General features: G+C 40.2%; 1 protein-coding gene across 2 annotated transcripts in view; it reads right to left on the bottom strand.

Annotated features, from left to right (window-relative positions):
• Positions 1-26,365, bottom strand: part of EML4 (EMAP like 4) — a 266,824-nt gene that overhangs the window by 177,831 nt on the left and 62,628 nt on the right. Inside the window, exon 1 of one of the 2 annotated variants that reach the window (XM_026652569.2) lies at positions 20,238-20,277. The exons of the other annotated variant lie outside the window; for it this stretch is intronic. Coding sequence (XP_026508354.1) covers positions 20,238-20,262 — 25 coding nt within the window. The 5' untranslated portion in view covers positions 20,263-20,277. Of the gene's footprint in view, positions 1-20,237; positions 20,278-26,365 lie in introns of those variants that run through there. 2 annotated transcript variants of the gene reach the window in all.

Raw genomic sequence — 26,365 nt, 5'->3', positions numbered from 1 at the left:
GTCTCTGTACACAGAGAGCTGTTACCCTTCCCTTCATAGTTATGACAGGGGGAAAGGAAGAATATCTAGTATCCTACATAATTTAAAATGTTTGAAAAGTTGGAACTTTTTTCTTTTATTAATATAGTATTTTTCAAAATCCTTTACATACTTTTTGTTGAGTAATATAGTCAGTATTCCTAAACCTAACTGTTCAAGTTCTTGAGTCAAGTCCCCTAACCTAAACCATAAGACTTGCTTTAAAATTATGAGAGTTTTTTTTAATTGAGGGATTTTGTTTGCCCTTTGAATTTTGAGCCCATAGGTTATATTTCAAGTCACATTTTCAAGCTTTTCTCTGCAACTTTGACAGCTGGAAACTTACTCTTTTTCAAACAAAAGCTGAGATTCTCTTATAAATTCATGGCTCCAGGAGCTGGGGCTTTAAGAAAACAACCAACTATTGCAAAACTCACAATAAAATTGTGAAAGTTGGCAAGACTGCAAGTGACCTGGGGGAAAAAACGATTTTACATAGTCTTTACTTGTACATCCATTGGGAGATATTTACTTAGATTCAGCCATTCAGATCATAGCTTTCATCCAAGGCACTTTATTTTGCTTTTCAAAATGCTTGCACAAGAACAATATCACCTTCACATAAAACTTGTCATTCTACATAGGTCATATTGATTGTTCCAAGGTGCACTGGTCATATCATTTGCAAACAGAAAGTTAGGGTGTTATTGCACTAGAGAATGAAGCATATTGCTTTTGAATCTCTTTGCAAACAAGTGCTCCGATGAAATTAAAACTGCAATTAACGGCATCCAAAAGGGTTTTTGTGTTTACTATATTGTAAAGTAATCAGAACTTTACCAGCGTGCATTCTAAGTAATTTTTTTTTAAATGCACTTGGCATTAAAATTATAATGTGGCCTTTATTAAGACACAGAAGTTAAAAAAAAATATTGTTAAACAAGGTGCAGAAAAATAAGAGTGTGCACTGTCAGTTTGGGGCACAAGTGCAAGGCAACTTAAACTGAACTGCATGTTTGTTTGAGCTAATTTCTAGTGTTCATCTGTGTGGGAAAGTTACTTGAGTAATCAAAGGCCATACGCTTATTGAATAATGACTATATGTCTGATCCTAGGCACAGCAGATTGTGTTGTATGAGTCCCACCACTGTTAGAAGGCGCTGCATGCCTAATCCACAATGCAGGGTGCCAGAAATATTCCTTTTAAGAGTCAAAAAAGAAGACATAGTTTTTGCTTTTTTACACTCTTCCAGATGAGCCATGGCAACATTATAATATTATGCCCAATTTCACTAAAACTCAGCTTCTGTGGGGGGGTTTGCCCCGCCCTAAGTAAATGTATTACCAAAGGATACAGTATATTTATAAATTACAGCACATGCACAGTCAAACTTCCAATTCTCGGCAGGATCTATCAAACTAGTAATTTATCAGATAATGACTGACAAGCCAGCAGTACAGAATGTTATTTCAGGCACAAAGTCATGTTATGCTATACTTTTCTACTGCTGGGAAAGAAGGATTGCTTTATTTTAATTTGTTTCTCAATTCTGTGCCAAACACAAATGTTAAACTTTGCATTCGATATGTCCTTTCATAATGTGAATTATTTGGCTTTTTCTGCATTTGAAGAGATAAAAGTTGAGGGCCACCTCAAACTTGAAGGGCAGGACTGAAATGCAAGCTCACAGTCGTGCAAAGGCCATACAGAACAGTGCCTCCCTCATGACAGAGGGCACACTGGAGAGAGCCACCTCAGGACCAGCAATAAGGGTCTATGGCTCTTATTCTAAAAAGCCCCAGAAGCCATGCACACTCACTCCTAAACCTGCGGGGTGAGATTAGCAAGGTGTGAAATAGGCATGTTTAACATGGGGCAGCAATAAGGGAATGGTATATAGCCCTTAATGGGAAAATTGTGGAACAAAGAAGAAATCTTTAATGTCATTTAAAATATTCTAATTTATATGTTGTATCCCTTTTTATCCCATCCTTTGCCTCAAATACAAGTTTTAGCAGCTCCTTGCCTCAGAAATCAAGTACTGTCCCATGAATAGAGCTTGCTCACCTCCTCACTGGTGGAAGATAGAGGAGGAGTAAACAACCGCATAACAAAGACATGGCTACACAATTCACTTGTTCCCCTAAGGATCTCTCCATATTGAAGATGATGCTTTGGGTCACAGTTAAAAACTCATAGTGAAACCCAATGTGCAAGACAGGACTTTGGTGGTTTTTTTTAAACCATGTCTTTGAACAACTGTGTTATAATCTGGTCTGCCAACAATTTTACAGTGCATTTTACAGTGCATACAGGCCCAGAGCAGAGACACATTAAAGAACATCCAATGTGAAATATGACTCAGTTTTAGCAAATGCTTTGTCTTTTCAATAACCATAAAATAAAGGAAGGAAATACTGCAGAAATGAGAACAAGAAAAGATATTTATAAGAGTTGTTTCCGGGTTGAAAAGTTTTAATATCCTACACCACCATGAGTCATCGAGCAGGCAGAGATAATATTCATACAATGTCCTTATCATGGGCTATTAAAGCCAACAGAGGACGTAGCTTTTACACCTTGCTCCTTCTGAACGGCTGGACATTGTCTCCCCTCTAGTTGGAATAACTCAAGTATAGCAAACTTGCAAATAAGCCAGTTTTAGTGTTTAAAAAAGTCACAAAAGACCAGCATACCTAGTACAACTTGACTATATACCTCCACGCAAAAGTTATCTAGTCTAGAATTCCCTGTTTTAACACAAGCCAGTGTTAAATATTTTGGACAAAGTGACAATACTTTTCATGATTTTTTATGTGGTGACTCAGAGAAAGAATAAATCAAAAAACATTACAAGAAGTTGTTATGCAGGATGTAGGACTTGTCTCCTAGTGTGACCCACTTCCTTTTCCTTCTAGTCAAAAGCTAAACAACGTAAATCAAAACAAGCTGTTATTTTAATTGCAACTGAACCTTGCCAGGCATCCAGGGTTGCTGATGTCTCTTCCCACTCTTTCCCCACTCCCATGTCTCCCCACTCCAGCTCTTCAACAATTTTTTGCACAATAATCCTGTAGTTCCCAGATTTCATTCAATCTCATTTTTCTGAAAGTTTACTTTAAGCAATTAAAAACAGAAAGTGTGCATGGGAGGCTCAGGCAGCTTCCTAATGAAGGGTGCACCCAGAAGTGGTTTGCCAATTTATTAATACAGATCCAGATTTTGATAATTGTACACACAAGTTTTAACCATGTTACAAGCAATTGCACGAACTAACTGACATCTATCAGCCAACCTGCATGCACAAACATCACTACTGCATGTACAGCTACTGCACAGTGTTAGGAAAATCTGAGGTCATTGGTTGGTGTCAGACATTCTAGTCTGCCCATGAAGGAATGTGCTCAGAAGGTTCACATCTCCTAAGGTAGCAACTATTGTTAAAGGAGACTTGCCTAGGAAAAGGAATCTTAAGGCTTTCATCCTTCATTTTTAGGCAATCACATTCCCACATGCCAGAGCTTCTACTATAAGCATATATATTTCAGCCATTTAAAGGCTTGGTCAGAAAGTAATCTTCTTTACAATGTTTTAAAAAATCCTATCAGGAACAGCAACTGTAAGGTTCTGAAAAAGGACTCTTGCATGCAATAGTTTTAAAGACCATCTGCTGATGAGATCAAGTCCAGATGGTCATGGTTTGGAGAAAGTGTGCACATCATGCCAAATTCTGGTGCTCCAGCTAGCTTCCACTGATCTCTCCATCAGAGCAGATGTCTTTAACTGTGATGAGAGAGAAGTGAGCTCAGAGTTTGACTGAGAAGGGGAAAATGTTCATTAGATGCACAAGTGGAGCCAATAGGATAAAAGGTATCCATAAAGCACTCTCCCCTTTTACAAGCGCCTTCAAAAGAGAAAAACAGGGGTGTAGTTTGCCTTAGGAAGTCCCTCAACTCAAAAGTTCTAATTACTCCCTCTGCTTCACATTCTGAGCATCTTCAAGAGAGATAGTCGCCTCTAAGAGGCAGATGGAGTTCTTTGGAACGGAAGCCACAGCTGAGCCACAGATCACAGTAGGACAAGTCAAGTTTATACAAGTTTCTTGGGAGGCATCCAGAGAGGCTCAGTTTTATTCCACCTTTTTGTTAATTAATGGGTAGGCAAAAAGAATTAATTTTGAGGTCCCCGATGGAGGAAAATAGGGAGATCAGCATCATCCACCTGGGCATTTTTTCCACTAGAGAAAACATAAGGATTCATGATCTGTGGGACTCTAGGTACCACATTCGTCTGAAGATACCTCTCTAAATTTTCCACTTGGGGTGATGGAGGAGTAGATGGGACTGACAGGAGCAAGAGGACATAAACCTCTTCTAAAGGTCTACCTCAGAGGAGAGGGCTGTGAGAAGGACCAGGGTTTCAGACATCCTTTCAGAGGACAGAGAAGAATATAAGAAGAAGGGCCAGTGGTTTCTTAGGAATCTGATTAAACTGGGCAGAGTAGAGAAGTAGTCACCGATGTGGTAGAACGAGGAGGATACATAGGCCCTGAGGAACTGGCAATGGCCCCTGGATTTAAAGATCTCTCTTAGTAAGGAAGAGTTGGGGAGGGCTGGAGATCTCCAAGCTTCATGTGTGTCTGGGAATCCTCCTTTGGGTGACAGCCCTTGCAGAGGGTAGTGAAGGAGGTGGGAAACAAGGAGTAGTTGCCCAGTTGTCCCCCACCTTACCTTCTTACCTGGGACTTAGCCTTTGTTTGCATTTAGTTTTGTGTTTGGATGACAGGACTAGGTCTTAATTTCCATTCCGCCCCTCCCCCCACTAAAATAAACAGTTTTTATTTTTTTTCCTCATCCTTTTCTTACAAACAAGAAACCCTCTTTTTACACCCAATTATCTCTTGAGGTGACTACTTTTCAAAGATCAGGGGGTAGCCATGTTAGTCTGCATCTACAAAAATACAGGAGTCTGGTGGCACCTTAAAGACTTTTCAAAGATGTTCAGTTTTTCCCATTTGTGAATGATGCTCCATCCTACCTTGGAACCAAGCTCCTCTGCTCATCCTAATTCAATAATGATATGGTATAATGCAGGGATCGGCAACCTTTGGCACGCGGCCCATCAGGGAAATCAGCTGACGGGCCGGGACGGTTTATGTACCTGCAGCATCCGCAGGTTCATCCAATGTTTGTTGTTCCAGGCCAATGGGGGCTGCGGGAAGTGGCAACCAGCACATCCCTTGGCCCGCGCCGCTTCCCACAGCCATTAGCCTGGAGCTGCGACCCGTGGCCAGTGGGAGCCGCGATCAGCCAAACCTGTGGACTCTGGAGGTAAACAAACTGTCCTGGCAGTGGATTTCCCTGATGGGCCCTGGTATAATGCATGTCTTGGAAATGTGTTTATAGACACTCATAGTGGTGTAATGGTGTCAGGTTCTGAGGTAATATGATCATCCTGGACCAGGAGAGGAGGAAAATGCTCTTGCTTTGCATAGCCAAGTCTGATCTGATCAGCTCTTAATGTTAAAGGTAAATTGCAAAGCAAATAAACTTTTGCTTTTGCCATTTATAGCTTCTTTATGATGTATACTGACAGCCTAAACACTTTTTATATTTAAAAGTCTTTTCTTATTATTTTCTTCATCAGATTGATTAGCTCCTGACACACCACTTTTCCTTGGAGGACTCTGTCAACTTTTGGTGGACAAGCAGCAGGATGTCACAAGGGACCATCACCTGATCTGTGGGTCTTACTCAACATACCCTTTTCCGCACTTGGGGTCTGGAAGATCTGTAGCTCACATTTCGTTGTCCTGTCATATCATGTTCACAGTCTTCCAAAGAGTGCCGAAGTAACATAGTACTACAAGAAGAATGGGATGTGGGGGTAGCAGAGGAGAGACAAGAAGTAAAATCGGGGCCTCAATACCTTCCAGCGTGTGGGGGAGAGGGGGTTAAGGCAGAAAACCTGCTTCAAAAAACCCCATCTGTATCTATCATGAAGGAGCAGTAAAAAGCCTTTTTCTTTCTTTTTTTTTTTTTTTGGTTTGGCTTAGCTGTTCACTTTTAACTGCTTTACATTCTAATGGAGAGGGGGAGAGAGGAAAGGAAGAAAGCACGTAACCTATTCAGAGCTCTCGGGACCACCAAATTTTTATCTCTTGTCAGTATCCTCCTCTGCAGGAGAAGGATCAAAAGAGGGAAGAGAAGTACTTTAACTTGCCCTGTGAAGGAATGTAGTTAGTGCTAGGTCATAGTTCTCTCTCCCTGCCATGTCAGAAATAACTTTACATTCTTACATAACGGTAAGCATCCTGTCTGCTTAAGGCTGTTTTTTTGGAGGGGGTGGGGGATTGCAGCAAGTTTGTTTGGGGTTTATGTGCAGACAGAACATACACTAAAAGCACATGGTAGGCAAACACAGCATCCTCCTGAATAAAGAGGTTACTTTTGTGTAGCCGCTGTCATCTAAACAGAAATAACTTGTTGCCATAAATAGATTTTAAAAAGACATAAATTATAAATTCGTTTTAAGCATCTACCCATGATTATTCTGAATATAGACAATGCCTGTGTAGACCATTTAATCTTGATATTTTAATCCTATTTAGGACAACCTAACCTGAAGTTTCAGAGCCAATCCTAGGCTAGTATCTGAGTTCAATCTTTGATGGAAGAGATCCAAAGAAGCTGTGGGTCATCATGAGAATGGGCACTGATGTTAGGGAATACAACATGTTAGGGGAGTGGTACCAGAAACAGAATCTGTCCACCCCCACCCCACCCGTTACTGTACAGCCAAGGCTTCCTCAGCAGTGGAGCTTGGGCTGAAAGTGGAGCAGGAGGTGGAGTGGAGCTGCAGCTGGGGTTGGAGCTGGTCTGGGGGTGGACAGGGAATGAAGGCAGATCCTGGCTGGGGGCAGAGCAGGGGGCAGAGTGGGGCTGCACTTGGGACAGAGAGGCAATGAGGGTGAAGCTGTGCCTGGAGGCTGAGCAAGGCTGGGAAAGGAGCGAGGCTGAAAGTGTGGTGCTCCCTCCCCGCCCCCCATCGGGACTGGCCCAGGCCCTGCCGCATGCCCCCCTCAACATTCCACCGTACCCCCCAGGGGTCAGGCTCAGTTTGGGGACCACTGTGTTAGGGCCTACACTAGCCCTGCCCTTGTAATGACAAATTTCTTGCAACGGTTAACATTAGCACAGCTCCACTAGTGGAAGTAATAGTGGGATTGCTGTAGACAAGGCTCTAGGTGGGCTCTGGTGTTTTAAAAACTGTCATCTAACCCTACTTAAACAGGGCCTATAAGACATGACTTCCTGTTACCAACTCCTTCCCTACACTAGCGCTGCCACTTTTGCTACCACTAGTGGGCTTGTCTTCATTACAACAGTTAGCTCAAGTCAGTACACTCAAATTACTCCACTTGAGCTAGGCTTAATGACCATACTGCAACCACACAACTACACAGAATGATAGGATTAGCAATTGAGCTGTGGTAACTCCAGCTGCTGCATCTCCACTGCATTACTAGTTCCAGTGTCAGCAGCACTCGAGTTTCAACACCCACACCCTGACGGGCCAGCTAGCTCGAGGTTAAAACACCACCTAAGGTGAACTAGAGACTTTTGAATGTGGATGTAAGGGCTGGCAGCATTCTGAGTTACACCTCAAGCCAACACTGCAGTGAAGACCAGCCTGCAGGAGGAGCTGGGCAAGTATTAGCAATAATAGGACAGTTTTCCAGACAAAGCCCCGTACAGACAAGCCCTTGGGGCAAAAGAATCTTGTTGTAGCAGCCTGGGAAGTCTCAGACATTTTCTTCCTTCCTTCCTGACCTGATCCTTGCTCCTGGACGACAAGTTCATTGTTGGAGTCAACTGCAGAAGGACCCAGGTCCTGCCTCAGAAAAAGACCCAAAACACCCCCTCAAACTCCTGTGAGCACTACTTCACTGACTGCCAGCGTGGGAAGCCTGAATGCAACTGCTTCTAGCTCTGGAGACAACTAATTGGCCAGAGGAATCTCTAGCCTAAAGTCCTTCAGTCCCTCAGGGGGGAAAAAATAAAAAATAAATTTTCCTGCCAAAACTGCTGCTGTGCTGAGCCGAAAGGGTAGGGGGAAAAACAGCAAAAAAAAAAAAAAAAAAAAAATCCTGCCTGGAACGCAGAGGCCTGAGGGAGGACATCTGCCTTCCAGCAGAGGCTGAAGACTGGGCTCTGAGTAGGAGTGAAGTTCTCCAGTTGCGCCACCAAGGGGAGCTAGCAAGCCACAAAGATATAAAAAGTCATAAGGGGGCTCTGGTGAACCACCTCTGAGCCTGGGACAAAGGCAGGAAACCCATCAGTATTGGATTTACAGTGGAGGAGGTACCCATGCAGAATTAAGACTCTGCATCCTGTTATCAATCTGCTGAGCCTCCTTCCTCCACTTGATTTGTGTCACTGTTCTAACTAAATTATCCTTTACGAGAAGATTGTTTGGAACTAAGCCCATAAACTGATGATCCATGAAAAACCATTAGTAACCTTTCAGTTTCATAAATTATTTAAGCAACAGAGAACCAACCTAACAATCAGAGCTGGAAGGGGTCCATCTCACATGAAAAAATAATGTTATAGTTCTGCAATAATTAAGAAAAGTCCTTTGTTCTTCAGAGCATGTTCATATTTGACTATGCAATATAGAATACTTTCCCCAGCAGTACGACATCTATTGCAACCTCCTCTTCTACTTCGTATCAGCTCTATCCAAACAACCTAAAGAGGCAGGATGTTTAGATTCTTAAAAAATCTCTCTGGAAAGCATGAAAAAGTGACCTCTGTAACCTGCAATTTTTGTTTCTCAAACAAGATTTTAAGCATTCTGTTAGTTTTGCTAATGTTTCATACACCAAAACAGTGTAACATATAATCACATCCATGCCGAACAGTTGTATTTCCGTGCTGCTGGGATACATCAGAAGTCCCTCAGGAAAGTGCTACTGGAAAACAGGCATGTTTCTGACAGCAGCAAATGTTAAGATGTGCTAATATGCACAGTTCAATCTTTACACTCATTTATTACCACAACATTTCTGTTGATACCATGGATCCAATAATCCTCCTCCTTCTCTTGAAGAGAATGCAGAACTCTCAATGACTTCAACAGCAGCAAGATTAGACCCCTTTTCAGTGCTCTGAATTAACCCTGAGTCTTTTTTTTATTCCACCACTTCAAACAAAAAAGAAAATCATGACCACTACCACAAAATGACCCATCTCCAAATGAAGAAGATAAACAAAGAAATTCAATTAACGCGGCCAGTTCATCCTTTGTTGCACTTACAGACCACAGTACAAATGGTATATCCCAAGTACCCCGTAGTGCTGAGTTTTTAATCTTAACTTTGAATTTCATTTTGGGGTTAAGCAAGTTCTTTAACTCATTGTGACTATTTGTCAGATTTACTTCTAAAATAATGTGAACAAAGTGGTCAGATTCATTAATGAACTCATTCATAGCACCAAAAAGCATCTTATAAAACTTCATTGTATATTACTGCCAAAAGACCCTTGTAAAGCTGAACATTTATGGCAATTTCCAAGTATTTTTCAAAAAGGGCATGGGGAAGTGTTAGTAAAAGGAATGGGTATTATTGGGTTAAAGATCGAGACTGGACGTCAAGATGAGATCTATATTCTATTCCCAGCTCTGCCACTCTGGTGTGCAAGTCAAACTCTAAGGATAGGTCTACACAGGGATAAAAAACCCACAGCTGGCATGGATCAGTTGACTTAGGCTCACAGGGATCAAGCTCTGGGGCTGAAAAATCCCTGTGTAGACATTCAGGCTTGGGCTCTGAGGCCCTATGAAGATGGAGGTCCCAGAGCTCAGACTCCAGCCTGAGCCCAAACATCTACACAGCAATGTTTAGCAGCACAGCCTGAGCCCCACAAGCCTGAGTCAGCTGACATGGGCCAGCCGTGGCAGTGCCATGGGTCTTTTTCCTCCTGTATAGATATACCCTGAGGGCTAAATTTTCAAAGATTCAAAGAGCAGTGCCCTTCTGCCTCAAACTCTTCCCTTCAATGCCTCAGTTTTGCAACATTTGTAAAGTAGGGTTTTTCTACTTATCTACCTCATAGGGGTTCTATAAGGCTCAGTTCTATAACTGGTTGAAAAATGCTGGGTTTTCCCCTGAAAATTGTGATTTCCAGCAGAAATTTGAATGCAGAAATATTTTGCTTTGTTAATACTGTCACTTTGTCTCCTAGGAGTTGTAGTTCAATCTCATGTTCCCTGATTGGACTATATCTCCCATGATGCACCATGGTCTCCCTTCTTTGGAAAGAAAAGCTGTTTGTTATAGGAGTCCCTACCCATGAGGCATTATGGAAGATGCCCCATCGAGCAGAAGGGGAACATGAGGCAACTGAACTCATAATGAGGCACTGCAGCAGCATTTCCAAATCATAATATTTTGGTTTTCAGCTGAAATATTTTGACCAAAAAGTAAAAATAATAATAAAAATCAATGTTTTCCAAAGAACACAGACACTTTTCATGAAAAAGTATGTTTAGTCAATTTTCTGTTGAAAAACAGTTTTGATGACAAATATCTGACCAGCCTGACAGAGTTAAGTAACATTTGTAAAGCATTTTTAAATTCTCAGATGGAAAGCACTATAGAAGTTCAAAGTATAATTATTATAAATTTATTTTTTATAGTTGAGGAGAAAAAAATATTTCTTTTTTTAAATAACAATAGCGATGTATTGAAGTCACATTTTAGAATAGCTTTTCGAGTAATAGAAAATCTGCCGCTTTAAAACAGCTCCTTTTACGCCACTATCTTGCAGACCATCTGGGCAGACTGTTGCACCCATATTTCATTTGTGAGATTGTGACCTTATTTAATCTCTTCACAAACCCAGATAAATGAAGGACACTTCTCAAAGCAGACTTTTCTGTACCTCATGACAAACAATTTTACACTGCAACATTAGGAATACTTTGAGGTTGTTAACGGATGAAAAATGAAGTGTAATCAATTCTATTATTGTATACTGTAACCTGGTATATGGAAAATTCACATTTTAAATGTATGCAAGAATGTAGCAAAGTTTCTCTGTCTAATGAGATTTTAATTTATTGCTAGTCATCTCCAAACATCTGTGATCCCCTGTACATTAACTGAGGATGGACAGCATTAAAAAAAACCAATGGAGCGCAGGGGCGGGGGAGCGGAGATTCTGCATCATCAGTTGAGACACTGAATATTTGAGTAAGGGAACTGTGCTAATGATATCTTTTATCTGAATTTAGTAAATAAGTTATATGAATGGTGTAGGTCTTTACCCAACAGTTTAGAATGTCACCTCTACTAGATTTATGCTTCTCTTTCAATGCATCTCAAAATGATCTACTTCTTTTGAACACAAAGGAAAGGAAATTGCATAAATAATTAAATGTTTAGAGTCCCCTGACCAGCTGAACAAACAGAGAGCAAATCCATAATAATATTAATCAAGTGAAACAATACTACTTTATGGAAGTTTTTTTTATAAGCAGGAATTATTGGTGAGCAAATACTCACGAATCCTCTGCATTTTGCCAGAACTCTTTCTACTGCGTATAAAGTTTTATTAGAACAGGTTGACAGGAGAGATTATCAATGGTAGAAGTCAGTAAGGACAGGCACAAATGTTCATTTTCACATCTTTTAGAACTTTTCAACAAGAGAAATGGTAAATTCTCAAGGGAATCTGTGCTTGCAGCAGGAAAGGGGAGACAACAGCTGTCCTGATCTGTTGCTGACCTGTCCCCCTTCCACACTTCTGTTGCTTAAATCCAGAGCAGCCTAGCTGTCCAAGGACTCACTGTCCCACTTAAACCCAAGATCCTGATGGGGCAATGCAACTCCAAGGCCTATGGACCTGTGCAGGTCCTATACTGAATGAGAAAACCCCAAGTCTCACCACAAAAGCTCAGATTTCCCAGTTAATCCATCCCCCTGGTCACAAAACAGGCTGATGCTTACATTTGCACGAAAGGCATTTGCAGGATTTGCACCTCACCTCTCCCAAAGACTGCACTGTTGGGAGACTGAACTGCCACCTTCCAATAATTCTAATCCCATCAAGTGGAATCTAAACCTGCTGTCCGAGCACCATGACCAAAGTTGTGACCCAGTAGAAAACAAGCCATAAATTAATATGACTGCGATATGAATGCTCCTATTGTGTAGTTTGTGCCCTCACAACGCAACCTGTGCAATTGCTTCAAATCTGAAATGGTACCCACACAAATCATTGTACCTTACAATTGCCCAAAAGTATCTCACCCCAACATGAACTGAAAACAGGAAACCTGACCTCACCTTGCAGGGGTTGAGTATGAAGAGGCCTGCTTCCATCACTGCCTTTTAACAGCCATATACTGCCAGTCATCATGCAATCCAGTACCTTTTAGAAGTGCTAGGGTTAGTCAATAATGGCTTCCCAACAAGGGAGAGCAGCGATTGGCACATGCCACAGGGCTACACAAAGATTTGTGGTCATCTTCTGTGCCCTGCCCCACATACCAAATTTTCCTGAGGTGACATTTAGAAACTTACTGAATTAAGCTAAAATTAATATAAACCAGTTGTATACAGACTTAAGTATGTCTTCCTTGCAGAGGTTTGTCTGGCTAGGCTGAAAGAATGACAGGAGACATTAGATATGGGTTTAATCAGGCCGCAACTTTATTAGATAGACATCTGGGATTACCCCGGCAGATAAAAAATGTACAGTGCAGGTGCAAAATTTGTGTCCCTCCAGCAATTCCCTTGCCGGACCTTACCAATTCCAGCCAATTGGGGGGGGGGGAGGCTTCCACAGCTCCCCCCCCATTTATCCAGGTCCCTCCAACAATTCCCTTGCCGGGACCTTACCAATTCTATCCAATTCCAGGGGGGTGAGAGGCTTCCACCAGTTTCCTCCCCCCCTTTTCATCCAGGTCCCTCCAGCAATTCCCTGGCCGGGACCTTTCCAACCACCACCTTCGCAGGAGGGGTTAAGGTGGACTATGATGATGGGGGGGTTGACTCCCTGCTGTACCAATCATAGGAGTCCCCAACTGCCTCCTGACTTGCTTAATTACCAATCACCTCTCCTTAATTCCCTTTCCAGGCCATTTTTCCATTCTTTTGTGCCTTCATTGATGGAGTACCTGCACTGAACATCCGCTATACAGTTAAATAAATAGTTGCAACATATGGCCTACCGCCCGTCATGCTGTGCATGAACAGAGCCTACCTGAACCTGCTGCGAGGAAGGCGAAAAACTCCCACTGCACCTGGCCAATATGGTGGTAAGGGAAAAATTCCTTCCCAGCCCCCCTTAGCGGGGCGGCTAGCGTAATGCCCACAGCAGATTTAGCTAAACACCCGGCATATTTGTGACCTAATTAGGGAGGGAGGGTGGGTGCTGCCCAACTTGCTCCTAGTGAATGAGGGTGGGGCCTAGCCCCATGCTGATCTTTTAAAAACTCCTCATTCCTATGTGGTGAGTCATCCACCCCACTGACTGCTCTTCTAGCAGTCTTGCGTCTCCCCTCCTCCCTGCAAGCCAGAAAGCAGTGATCCACCACACTAACTGCTCTTCTAGCAGTCGTACGTCTCCCCTCCTCCCACCAAGCCAGAAAGCACTGCCCTCTTCTCCCGGCTAGCCAGACAACTCTCCCCCCCCCCCCCCCCCCCCCGCCTGCTTAAAATGCAAGGTGGTGATTTTCACTGGGTAAAAGAAAACTAGCCATGATCACTGAAAGAGGAGTCAGAAATGATAGCGCACATGCAATCGATAGTGAAGAATACAACATGGTTAATGAGTTTGCATATTTAGGAAGCACTATTACTGCCGATGGCCAACTCCATAAGGAACTGGAAATAAGAACTGGGAAGGCAAATGGAGCCTTTTCAAGACTGACAAATATCTGGAAAAATAAGGAGATTCACACAGGAACCAAGATAAAGTTATCCAGTGCCTTTGTGATACCCACATTGTTATATGCTTCTGAAACTTGGCAAACACTAGAAACCAACAATAGCAAACTTTATGCATTCCATCAGAGATGCTTGTGAAGAATACTTGGTGTCCACTGGTAGAATGTTCAGCAGACTCGAGAGACAATGATTTGAGAAAGAAGGCTAAAAGTGGTTTGGACATGTTGCATGGATATCAAAAAATAGTATTCCTAGACAAGCCCTTGATTGGATACCACCTGGTGGAAGATGGAAAAGAGGAGGACAACAGATGACATACAAAAAAAATTTGAGAAAGATGCCACTGCCATGGAAATAGACTGTAACAGAGCAAGAAATGCTGCACTAGACAGATGGAGGTGGAAAGACTGGGTCGCCTCAAACGTCACAAGGCATGAGAGCATCCAATTAAAATAAAATAATTTCACCATTTGCACTAAGATTCCAGACATTAGTTAAACCAATATACCTGCCAGCTCTAAGAAAGGAGAAGGATGATCTACACCATACCGTGACATTTCATTTTGACATCACAAGTGGGTGGCATTTGGTAGAGTACCACCAAGCCTTCCCTTTGCCCCTTCGCCCAATCAAGAAAGGGCCCAATCCAAAGAGCCTAGCAGAGTATCCGAGTTCCAGCAAGGGGGAATCAAGCCTAAGAATTCCCAAAGAGCCCAGGGGTGCAGCTGAACCCCAAATGAAAGGGAACCAAGCCAAAGGAGTCAAACAGAGTCCACACTGCGTCTGAATGCCAATACGAGGCAGGCAAGTCCAAAGAGCCCAGCAGAGCATGCATGATCACATTCTGAACAATCTACTTTGTCTCATTTTCCTGTCAAGTGGATGGAGCTTGAAAGAGAACCACTGCTTCCCCCCTGCCCATCCAGGGGCAGGTTTGAATGCCTCTTAAATATCATGTACATTTTACAAGTTTAACAACAATGCCATTTTGGAGGTTTTTTTCCCCCATACAAAAATACATATTCTGAGTTGTAACAAAAAGATGCACCATCATCCTTCTCTCCGTCCGCCTCCAAGGAGCAACTTATTCCTCATAGGGATACACGTTCAGACATCCAACCAGACACTTACTAATTCAGTACAGTCGACAATTGCCTTGCTAATGGCCAAAGGGAGTGAAATTAACTCCTAATCCTTGATCAGACAGTTGAGGAGGGTTGGATTTAAGATTTCAGCTACAATGCTCTGAATAAAACCTAGTTATAAAACTTCATAGACATATACTGAAACAACAAGCCACACCTAACAAATCCAGATTGACCTTTTGCCATTCAAAATTTGAATCCTAGAAGTTAGTGAAGCAGGTTAAAAGAACACTGTCAACCTGAATATTTCTCAAGTGATTAATTTAAAAAACAAACAAACAATTATTACAAGGGTTTTTATGTCACCTGGTTATTGTTTACAGCACAAAAGAAACTGATTGATTTGAGTATATAGGGGAAACAAACTCACTAGTCAGAACGCAATTCCAAATGCACAAAGTAAACACACTAAAAAACAATTTTTTCACTAACACATTTTCAATCTGAGATATAACTTGTAATTATATATTCTGAACAAAATTCTCAGAGAGAAATGTGATTTGTACGTTGTCAGTGTCTCTACCAAAAAGAAAAAATGCAAATAATGTAAAGGGGGGGGGGGAATCTACCAAATGTAAATGCCTCCAATATCATAGCCATGAGATAGAAAGGGGCTGGTTCTATGTAGAGCAGGAGAATTTATCACAACTAATCTGCTGCAAAGCGAGAGAAGAGATGGCTTAAACTGCAACATTGTTCTCTCCCCCATTCCAGAAACCAAAGATAAACTACGGTGTTTCTGATGAGCAAGGTTACCACCTTCACAGAGAAAATGAAATGCCACTATGGAAATGATCCTAGACTAGATGCCTTGACCATAAGCAATAAAGGGAATGGAAAACAGGGCTTACGCTCTGAGTTAATACAGAGCATTCTCTCAGGTGCAGGGTCTAACTGATTGCCATATGTGGGGCTGGGAAGGAATTTTCCCCCAGGCCAGATTGGCAGTGACGGGGAAAGGGGGGGCGGAGGATTCGCCTTTCTCTGCAGTGCGTGGGTGCGGGTCACTTGCCAGGACTATCTGGGTATATTTCACTTAATCATTTCCCTGCCATTGCAGGGGCCTTAGTATTGGTGCACCTCGGTCCCTCCTAATCTCTTCTCTTCCTGTGGCACATAACAGTCTAGTCTCTGGTGGGCTGTAATACTTCGGTCTAATTTTGGTTGTTGGTTTAGTGTGTAGGTGCTGCTGGTGGCCTGTGATATACAGGATGTCAGACTCCATGATCTGGTGGTCCCTTCTGGCCTTGATCTCTTTGGCTAGGACTCTAAAAACAATCTTTTAGAGCCATGACAAAGAACATGGCACAATGACAGCCATATGTGGAGTTACCACACAAAAGAAACACCCCATTATCTTGAAGAGACTGACCTTATCGCTTACACTTCGTTTATGGGGAAGCCATACGCTGATCACACTGTTGTATGAACACTCCCTGCTGGCCTATTATTAGACATGAATGAATGGCATCCTCAAGGATACCCTCTCCAAAACCAGGCGGAGTGCCACCATGTTTGTTGCAGCTAGTTTAGTGGGGAGAAATAAAAAAAAACCAGAAGCCTGTAGAAGAACAGGGTGGGCTTTCACATGATCTTGTTTCTGGAAAAGGGACATTACTGGCAAAAATAGAAAAGAAAAGGAAGGGGAGAAAAAAAACCAAGAGAAATTAACTTGCTGTGCAATAAACTGAAACATTTCTCCCTATGCATTTTGCTTATTTTACATAAAGTGTGATTGAAAACAACTGTCAATATGTCCTATATAGTTCTATTACAACAACCCCAATATACATTGTACTTGCATAGGTTGTTCACCTAATAACTCTTCTCTTAACCCTCAGTTTTCTAAACTGGAAAACACAAGCAAACAAGCAAATCAAATGTCACTTTGAAAACACTTTTTTCAGTCTCCACTTTTATGTAACAATTGATCACACACTTTGAATCTGCACTAGAAGACTGAAGTATTAAACCTAATTATCTTCCTTATTCTCATACCGTAGCACTGATCAATAATTATCCAGAATAAACTGCAGTGATCTCTAGTTCAAGTGTATTTTAACATTTAAATAGCATTCAAGACAGGTATTAGAGAGACAGTCCCTTGGGTGCACAGAGAATTTTGCTTTTGCTAATTGAAAACAGGCATGTAGAGTGGAATGTACAAGACTGCCAACAGTCTTGCAAGGAGGCAATGCAAGTAGGAGTTATGTACTGTGAATATCACGTAAACCTGTCTTCAAATTAAAGAATTATCTCTATGCAGAAAAAAATTAAGTGCTTAATTATCAACACTCTTAATTTTACACAGTTCCAACTTAAGCCAAAAACCACATCACATCCCACCCTTCTAAGAAGTTGTCAGACATAAAATAAAAAAATAAACAGAATCTGAAGACTGGTGCTCAGTTAAAACATGTTTAAGTCTGCTTATTTTTCAACTCTTTTGCTATTCTGTTTTCACCTTACATTAACAGCCTTCCTCTGCCACCTTTGCTGCAACGCAAAGAGAAGGTAAAAGGGATTTTCCCAGAAACTAAGATCCTGATTAGAGCTGGTGAATAGTTTTCATTCAAAACATTTCACAATCCCCCTCACACACACACCATATTGTCTATAAAAACCTTCCATTTCAGTCTAAATTTGTCAAGTGTTCATTAAAAAAAACCCACAAAATACAAAAAAATCAGGTTTCAGTTTTTTGGACAAAACCCCAAAAGTTTTTAAATAAAATGTTTGACAAAAATGAAAACTTTTTCGTGGGAACAAAAGCCATTTCCTGACCAGCTCTAGTCCTAACCCTATAAGGTGCTGTACAGCCTCAGGTCCCTTTGAAAGCACACAGGACCTCCCAGGATCAGCCCATGTGCAAATCAGTGTTACTCAGTTAAACATCCCGTTTCTCTTATGTTGGGAAAACTCTACTGAGGTCTTAAATGCCATTTCACATGTGTTGCAGCCATGTTAAGAAACTACTTAACATATGAACTTAAAGCAGATTGAAAAAGCTCCTCTCGCAGTATAATTAATATATGTATATCTATCTTCATGATAGGGACATACTCTGAATGTATTTTACACAGCAGTTCTCTGAAAGTAATCCCTAACCAGAAAACCTTTACCAGTCTGCTTTAACAAGTCCTTAGAATTCAACAATCAACATCTCCTACCAATAAGAAAGCTAGAGATGCATTATACAAAGGCAAAATGAAGAAACACTCTGCAAAAGGAGGATTTCAAATGCTTCATTTTAAACAGAAGGAATGCTAAAGTTCTTGGTAATCAAATATTCTAGAACCTAGCAAAATCCCTTGAGGAACAGCCATCAGCTGCAGTATAATGTGCTGCTACACCAGCGAACAAAAGTTCAGTTTGCGATCTCCCTTCCTTATGCCAGCACCAGTATAGGGGGGCAAGCTTAGCCCTTCGAGTTGATGGGAGTACTAAAAACTTTCTCCTGATACCTTCTTGGGGCTGATGAAAGAAGTGGCTCTGGAGGGAATCAGAACAGAAAGAAGAAACCTAAGAAGAGTATAGTAAAATCCCTCGGATTCTCGGTGGGAGGAAAGGGAGCCTATTTTATTGAGTAACATTTAAATAGTCTTAAAAATTTTGTTTTTTTCCCCAAGTTAAGAGGAGTTTTGACACAAACTAGACAGCAGAGGCTGCAGCACCAGCAGTTCAAAGTTCTCCACACTTCTCTCAACCTGCCTTGGGGTCACCCCCCTAAGGAGGTGAAATGTTTATTCTTCCTCATCAGTTGTGCTCCCTACTAATTAATGACAACTGTGATGGTGCCTTTGGTGTACATGCACCCTTAGACTAAAATCATGAACTTGTTTCACACAGGACAGAACAGCTGTCCAGTAATTAGGCGGTACCATGAAAATAGGACAAAATTAAAAAGTGACCTACAAGCAAAGGGTTTCATGTCCCGCTATCCCTACAAAACACCTATAAAACTGCTTTGAAGAAGAAGAAGAAGAAGAAGAAGAAGAAGAAGAAGGGCTTGACTCCCAATGCTTTATACGACTATGGAGTAATATTAAACAGCCTGCTGAAAACTCGCCAGAAACTAGTCTCTTGACACAGTCTTCCCCTCTCACACCCGTCTGCTACAATTACAACAAAGCCTTTCAGTAAAGGAACCAGGAGAAGCTCAGCAATATTCATATATTTGGAATTAAGATTTTCACAACATTTATAAAATGTACTGTGGTTGCTTGAGATGAACGTTATGTTGAGGCATGTTAAAAATAGTATTTATCATGGACTTGGCAAAATCCATGATAAATAACATTTGCCTCTAAGGGTCAAATTTTCAAAGGGTTCTACCACAAAAGTTGGCTATTTATATATGCAAACCAAGCATTTGCGTGCACAAATATGGATTGCTGCAGGCACAATGTGAACATCCTCTTTTGAAATGGTGATATTTTAAGACCTACATTCAGCGCTCAGGAAATATTTTTTCCTCCTAATATGAAAAGCAATTAAAATAGCAATTACTCGCCAAGTTTCGGTTTTTACATCGGTAATGATTTACACCACTCAAGACCCCAGTCCTGCAAAATTGTGCCCGTGCAGAGCCCCACTGACTTCAGTCAATACGTACAATGTAATCATGGAACACAAAAGCACAGTTTTACACTTTAAACAAAAAAAGGATTTTTCTTCATCCACCCATAACCCTCTGAAAACAGGCGTTAATAACTTTAAAAGCTATTATAGAGCCATAACTCTATGACTTTCACTATAAAGCTATGGAAACTTATTTTCATAGCTCTAAAGAGAACAGTTCAGCGGCATTGCTTACTATGAACCAAGGTTTACATTAACTGCCAACGCAAAGGGCAAACCTTATGCAATACACCTGTCTGGTGCTGCTCTGAAAAAGGTGCTGCAGCAGCAAAATTATGCATGCTTAATTTGATACATTTTATAACAAATAATCCACTCTCTCACAATGTTCGAAAAATCCTGAGTGCCAAGCCAGTGTTATTTTAATAAAAACAAGAATTAAAGTAGCTTTGTTGTAATATTCCACTTAACAAAAGCCTCATTAGCTACATCATTCACTGTTTATCACAGTAATGTTCAGACTTATCCTTACCGCAATGATTGGGAACAGTATCCATCTGTCCTGTTGTTATCCAGTTGTCGCTGAATAAAATTAATAAACAAAGGTTGCAAACGTAACAGTATTTGCTATTGCTTTTTCATTTCAAAACTTTGTGTTTTCCCCTTTTGATTGAGCTGTTTTAGGAGAATCAATTTAAAGCCTCAAATGTGTCTTTAGAAAAGCAATACTGCTATGAACAAAGGTCAAAACTGAAGATTTGAAACTGCTTAGAAGAGGTGTGGCTGCTGAAACTTGACATAGCTGCGTCACAGAAATTTTACTTTGGCAAACACAGCTTCCTGAATTCAAACAAATCTAAGACAGGGCTATCTTTTGTTCCAGCAATAACCAATTATTGCACTGACTTACATTCAAGGTCATTTAGGAAAAAAAGAAAATTACACCATTAGCTTTTTAACTCCAAGTAATATATATTTAAAGATTTTCCACACTGAACAAGTGTTACTCCTGTCTCAGATTATCACAAGTGAACATGAAAGAAAGTATATGTATGCCCAGCTCCAGAACAAGAAAGGTGAGAAGGCAAGAATTCAGATATTCACATTCTTCTTAGCAAACTCTGAGGTTTAAATTTTTCTTGCAATTAAAATTTCTCCCAGAAAACTCATGGTGTCATCCTTATAAAAGTAAAATAAATAAACAAACAACAATTTTTTTCTTTGCACTTACAGAAATCACTTAAAACCTTCTACTCTTATATTATCAGAATAATTGCTAAACCAGCTATTTTAAGATCATGTTACTGAGAAAGACATGAATTATCTAATGAGAACGTTATAGTCTTAAGTATCAGTAAGAATAATTTCATCCACCTTGCATACATTTTGAAGATGTAAGGCTTTTCTTATTTTGTTTGTTTGTTCAAAAAGGGAATAAAGACAAGAACACATTATAAATTATCAACATTCTACTTAAAAACAGAACTAACTTCCTGCCTCCAGTCGAAATTATTTAGTTGTAAATTTATATCAGGATTTAAAGCAAATGACAGAGTCACTAGGTGCAACCCCCCCTTCCAAACATTCAGCAGTTAGTTCTCTTCACAAGTAAAAACTTGCTATTGTCACTACAACGGAAAAAATTGAAGAAACAAGAATATCTAGTTTTCATAGTAGATACTTTAAACAAAATAAGTGTTTTGGAAGGGATGTAAAACCTCATGCGTCAAGGTTTTAAACAATCTCTAGCTATTAGGGGATTAGGAAGCAGGTTATCCCACAGCTGCCTACCTTGTGGGGGGGGGAGGAGGGGAGCTGCACCTTGCAGTCATTTATGTCAATCTGGTATTGGCCATTGTTGGAGATGGGATACTGGACTAGATGGACAACGGGTGTGATCTCATATGGCAATTCCCATGTTCCTGCGTAAAAGACCATCAACCATGGGGAAAATTTGGCAATTTTTCTCAGGCTATCAAAGGGTTTGCTGAACAAATGTTAAGAACCAATAGTTTCTACATGAATCCCATTCAGTTTACATATTTAACTCTGTGTGTTTTCCTACTTATATTACAGTAATTGGATACTGCATTAAACAAGAATGAATAATGGCTACAAATAACATGATTGTGTAATACTTCATGCCACTCTAAAGGACAAAGAAAAATACAGCATGCTGTTTTGTTTTTTGTTTGCTGCATCTCAGGGCACAAAGTAAAACATAATATATATCCACACAGGGAGCAACTTCGCTAAAGAAACTGTTTATCATATCCTAGCAGGAATTAAATAGATTTTTAAAAACACCAATAATAATGCACATATTTACCAAATTCACCTGTCAACAGATCACACAGAGAGTAGGGATTTGTAGTGAGTGGTCTAGACTGAAGAAAACAACTTATATTTTTAAACTATATTTTACATATAGTGCCTCTACATGTTCAATTAGAGCTGATATACTGTATACAAATTTTATTAAGAAATAAAGTCATCTTTAATTCCCATAATACCCTGAAAATAGTAATAAGGAATTACTATAGCTTTCATGTTTTTTCCAACATGGATTATCTGAACGTAACATTTTTAAACACTGGACTATATACATGCTTATTTGCAAAATATTTTTTTTCCTTTTTCAAAATCCAAAAAAATTGGATTAATGCTCACACCAAACTAATGTAGAATTCTCCTCAAGAAGTTACTTTGTATCTGTCAAACAGATTGAAATTATGAACAGATCTTTCTGTGCTTGCACACATCTATATGAGCATTTCATAAATCAAGATTTACACACACAAACGCACAGATTTGCACAAAAAACTCTAATTGATGTTATCATCAGCATCATCGGAAAATCTGGGCCACGGTGTTCTCCATCATGTGATAAACTGAATGATCAGTTTGGGGATTTTGTTCGTTTTTAAATATATACACATGTTGATCTTTATTGTGCATGAACTATATGTGACTTTTTAAAGAGATTCTGAATTTTAGCTAGAGGGAGGGCTGATTAAAAAAAAAATCTGAACACCTAAAATTCTTACTTTATCTCCTTTTAAAGAAAACTGAATAGATTGATACATCGATAGAAGGAGTACCAATGTGTTTGTTTTTAATTTATTTTCATGTATTACAAAATATTAGTACATTTCTGTTTTGTTCCCTAAAAATTACTAATTTTATTTCTCTACATAAATGGAACACTCTTTACGGACACACTAGAACTGATTCTTTTCTCTAAATTACACAGTGCAAGCTACAGGATTTCTGGACACATTGTGCCAGCTCTGAAGTTGTACGATGGACAGAAAACAAAAGACATCCAATGGCAATGTTTCAGCAACTAAATTCATTATGCTTCCATTTCAATTCCTTACTACAAAATACCACTGAGAACAGGAACTTTGCACGATTTTGTTTTAAGAGTACTGGAGATGGATAATGAGAATATTCAGAGTTACTTTAGAAAGAGTGAAACATTTTTATAAGGGATATAAACCCGGACTTGTGAGGGCACAAGTTAGCTATTAACTGATAAAGTTTACAAAGAAACTTCTCCTATTAGGTTATTTAACTGTGCACAGTGGAGCGTCTTGTCTTGCACTTCTTCTGATGCACCTGGGACTAGCCACTGTTGGACACAGACTACTAGATCGCTGGTCTGATCTACTAAAACAACCCTTACGTTCTGTAGATCTGAAACATCATAACTCAGATAGTGACTCTTTACAGCAGGGATCTGCTTTTTATGTATGACTCAAAGGGGCCATGCACACTCATCAGTTTAAATTAAAGGTAGTTACCAAACATTGTCAGAAGAAAAGCATGGTCAACTTAGCCAACGTTCTGTACCTCATTTACAGAAATGGTGCAAAAATCTCATAATACCCCAACAGGCTCAAAGTAATCATAGCAAGGATCCAATATGCTAAAACTGACAAGCCCATAACTGTCATCTTTTTATTTTTCTTAAAAATAAAAAAATAAAAAATAAAAACACGTTTGTATTCACCTTCCTTTTTAAAGCTACACCAACTTCTTTCTGTGGCACTGTCATCTGCTCAGCCTTTGGATTTCCATGCGCAAATCTGGCTGGAATTTAATGCTGCATTAACTCGTCATAAGTCCTCTCCTTAGTCGCAAATAAGCAGCCAGAACGAGGCAGCCAATGGCAACATGGCTCCAACAGGATCTGTGCTATCACTGGAAGGGGAGGAGTTAGTACAGCTAAATGAGGGGGCAGCCATCCATTCAGGACGACAACTGCCTTTGCTGATCTGGATCTGTGGGGTTGAGTCTGCATCCTCGTGTCAGCACCAAAAGACTCAGATATCCCTCCCAGAGGAGAGAGAGCGATTCCCAAAATGTATTTGATGAAGTTGCAGAGTTGTCAGTCTGATTCGTGTGGATTTTTGTGCAAGAGGAGGAGATTCAGTCCTGAGCCCAATAGACATTCTTAAGCATTTAACATTCTTTAAAAAAGGAAGGAGTCTAAATTGACAACTGAAGGGGCATGTTCTCCCCTTCCCAATAAAACCCAACACACACACACACACACACACACACCCCTCACTGCAGTGTATAATACCTATGTGACTCTACCACATTTTTCGAAGTGATGGTACTGTACGAAAATCATAATAGCCAGACTAGATCAGGCCAGTGGCTCATCTATCCTGTTTCTGAGAAAGGCCAGTACCAGCTGCTTCAGAATAAGGTGCAAGGAACCCAGCAACAGGCATTTATATAATAACTTGCCCTCTGGAAATTTTTCTCCCAACCCCAATAATTAGAAGATTGCTTATGCCCTGAAGCCTATCACTTCCCATATGTTTTTTTGTTATTTTCTGTAACAACGCTCAATATTCTTGTTATTCCTATAAATGTCTAATCTATCTTTGAATCCTGCTAAGAGTTTTGGGCTCAATGACATCGTGCGGCAATGAGTTCCAGAGTCTAAATATTCTCTCTGTGAAAAAAGTATTTCCTTTTATGGAGTTTGAATTTTCCATCTTTCAGTTTCATTGAATGTTCCCTAGTTCTTGTATTAGAACTAGAATTAGAATAGAAATTTCTGATCTACAGTACCTTCTCTATACCATTCATTATTTTAATACACTTTTATCAAATCCCCTCTCTTTTATCTCCTTTTTAAGATAAATAGTCCAAATTTTTTCATTCGATCTTCATACGAGTTGTTCCATGTACCTAATTATTGTTGTTGTCCATCTCTGAAATCTTCCCTATTTATGCTATATTCTTTTCGAAATGAGGAGAGCAGAACCAAACAGAGTATACCAGAGGAGACTGTAATCTTGATTTATATAATGGGGTAGGAATATTTTCCATATTATTCTCTATTCCATTCTTTATATGTCATCTTGTTTGCTTTTTGGACTACTGCTGCACACTAAGTGGAGGTCTTAACTGAGCTGACCACAATGATATCCAAGTGTCCTTCCCCACTCCTCCCACCCCCAACTTAATTTAGTGGGATGAGTAGGTCAGATTATTCCCTCCAACCTGCACTATTTCACATGTCATCATGCTGCCAATTTACTTAGCTTGGTTAGGCCCCTCTGAAGTTCTTTACAATGCTTTCTGATTTTGACTACATTACACAACTGTCATTTGCAACTTTTACCACTTTGCGGTGCACCACCTTTTCCAAAACACACATATTAAGCAACCCCACTTCTAGTACAGAATCTTGTGGAAGCCTGCTGCTAAAGTTTCACATTGGCGTAAACTGATTATTTATTTATTGTATTCATTTTTTTCTGGCTCTTAGCAACTCTCTGATCTATGACAGCAGATTCCTTTGGCCCCTAAATACTTGGAATTCTTTGAACAGGTCACTCAGAGTGAACAGAAGAAAACAGCTTGATATAATTTATCTGGACTTTCAAAAAGCTGTCACAAAAGGCTACCGAAGAAACTAATAAATTAGCAAGTGATCATTTTTGTTGCAGAAGCTGTGCTTATTACACCACATCATATGATCTTGAAGACATTTTACATTTCTGTTTTTATTTTTAATTTCCACAATTTGCCAGGCAGAGAGGGCTGTCTGGTCTACTTTCCCAGATCACCCTCTACAACTTGTTTAAAGTTACTGGTACGACAGCCCTCCAATCCTCAGTTAAAGCAGCTGATTTTAATAAATAATTGTGGATTTTTAATAGTAGCTCAGCCCCTTCGTTCTTAAATTCCTTCAGAACTCTTAGGTGTAAAACCCTCTGCACAGGTATCATCACATTACCTCATTTCTGTTACCAGAAAAGGGTAGGGCAGGTGGTAGGGATCACTCTTCCAGCCTCTGTGGTGAGGACTGGTGCAAAGAAATTATTGAGCAATTGGCCTTATTTTCCTCAGCTGCACCCTCTACCCATTGGTGGGTTAGTAGACTCACCCTCTCTCTCTCTCTCTCTCTCTCTCTCTCTCAAGTTTCCTGGTTCTGATAAAGATTTTTTTTAATACCTTCAATTACACTGGTCTACAATTTTTGAGAAGTCATCTGCTTCAGAGATAAAATGTGCTATTTATTATGTATTTTGATGTGCTGAATTCAAATAGGACAATTAAAACAACTGATTGGCTACTGTTTCTGAGATATTTAAGTTTTTACATTTTATGTCTATGTATATTGTGTAGATA

Source organism: Terrapene carolina, unplaced genomic scaffold (assembly GCF_002925995.2).
Source record: "Terrapene carolina triunguis isolate 2854851 unplaced genomic scaffold, T_m_triunguis-2.0 Scaffold120, whole genome shotgun sequence".
Classification (NCBI taxonomy): Eukaryota; Metazoa; Chordata; order Testudines; family Emydidae; genus Terrapene; species Terrapene triunguis.
The sequence above is the reverse complement of the archived record's forward strand: the minus strand, read 5'-3'. Positions and strand labels throughout refer to the sequence as shown.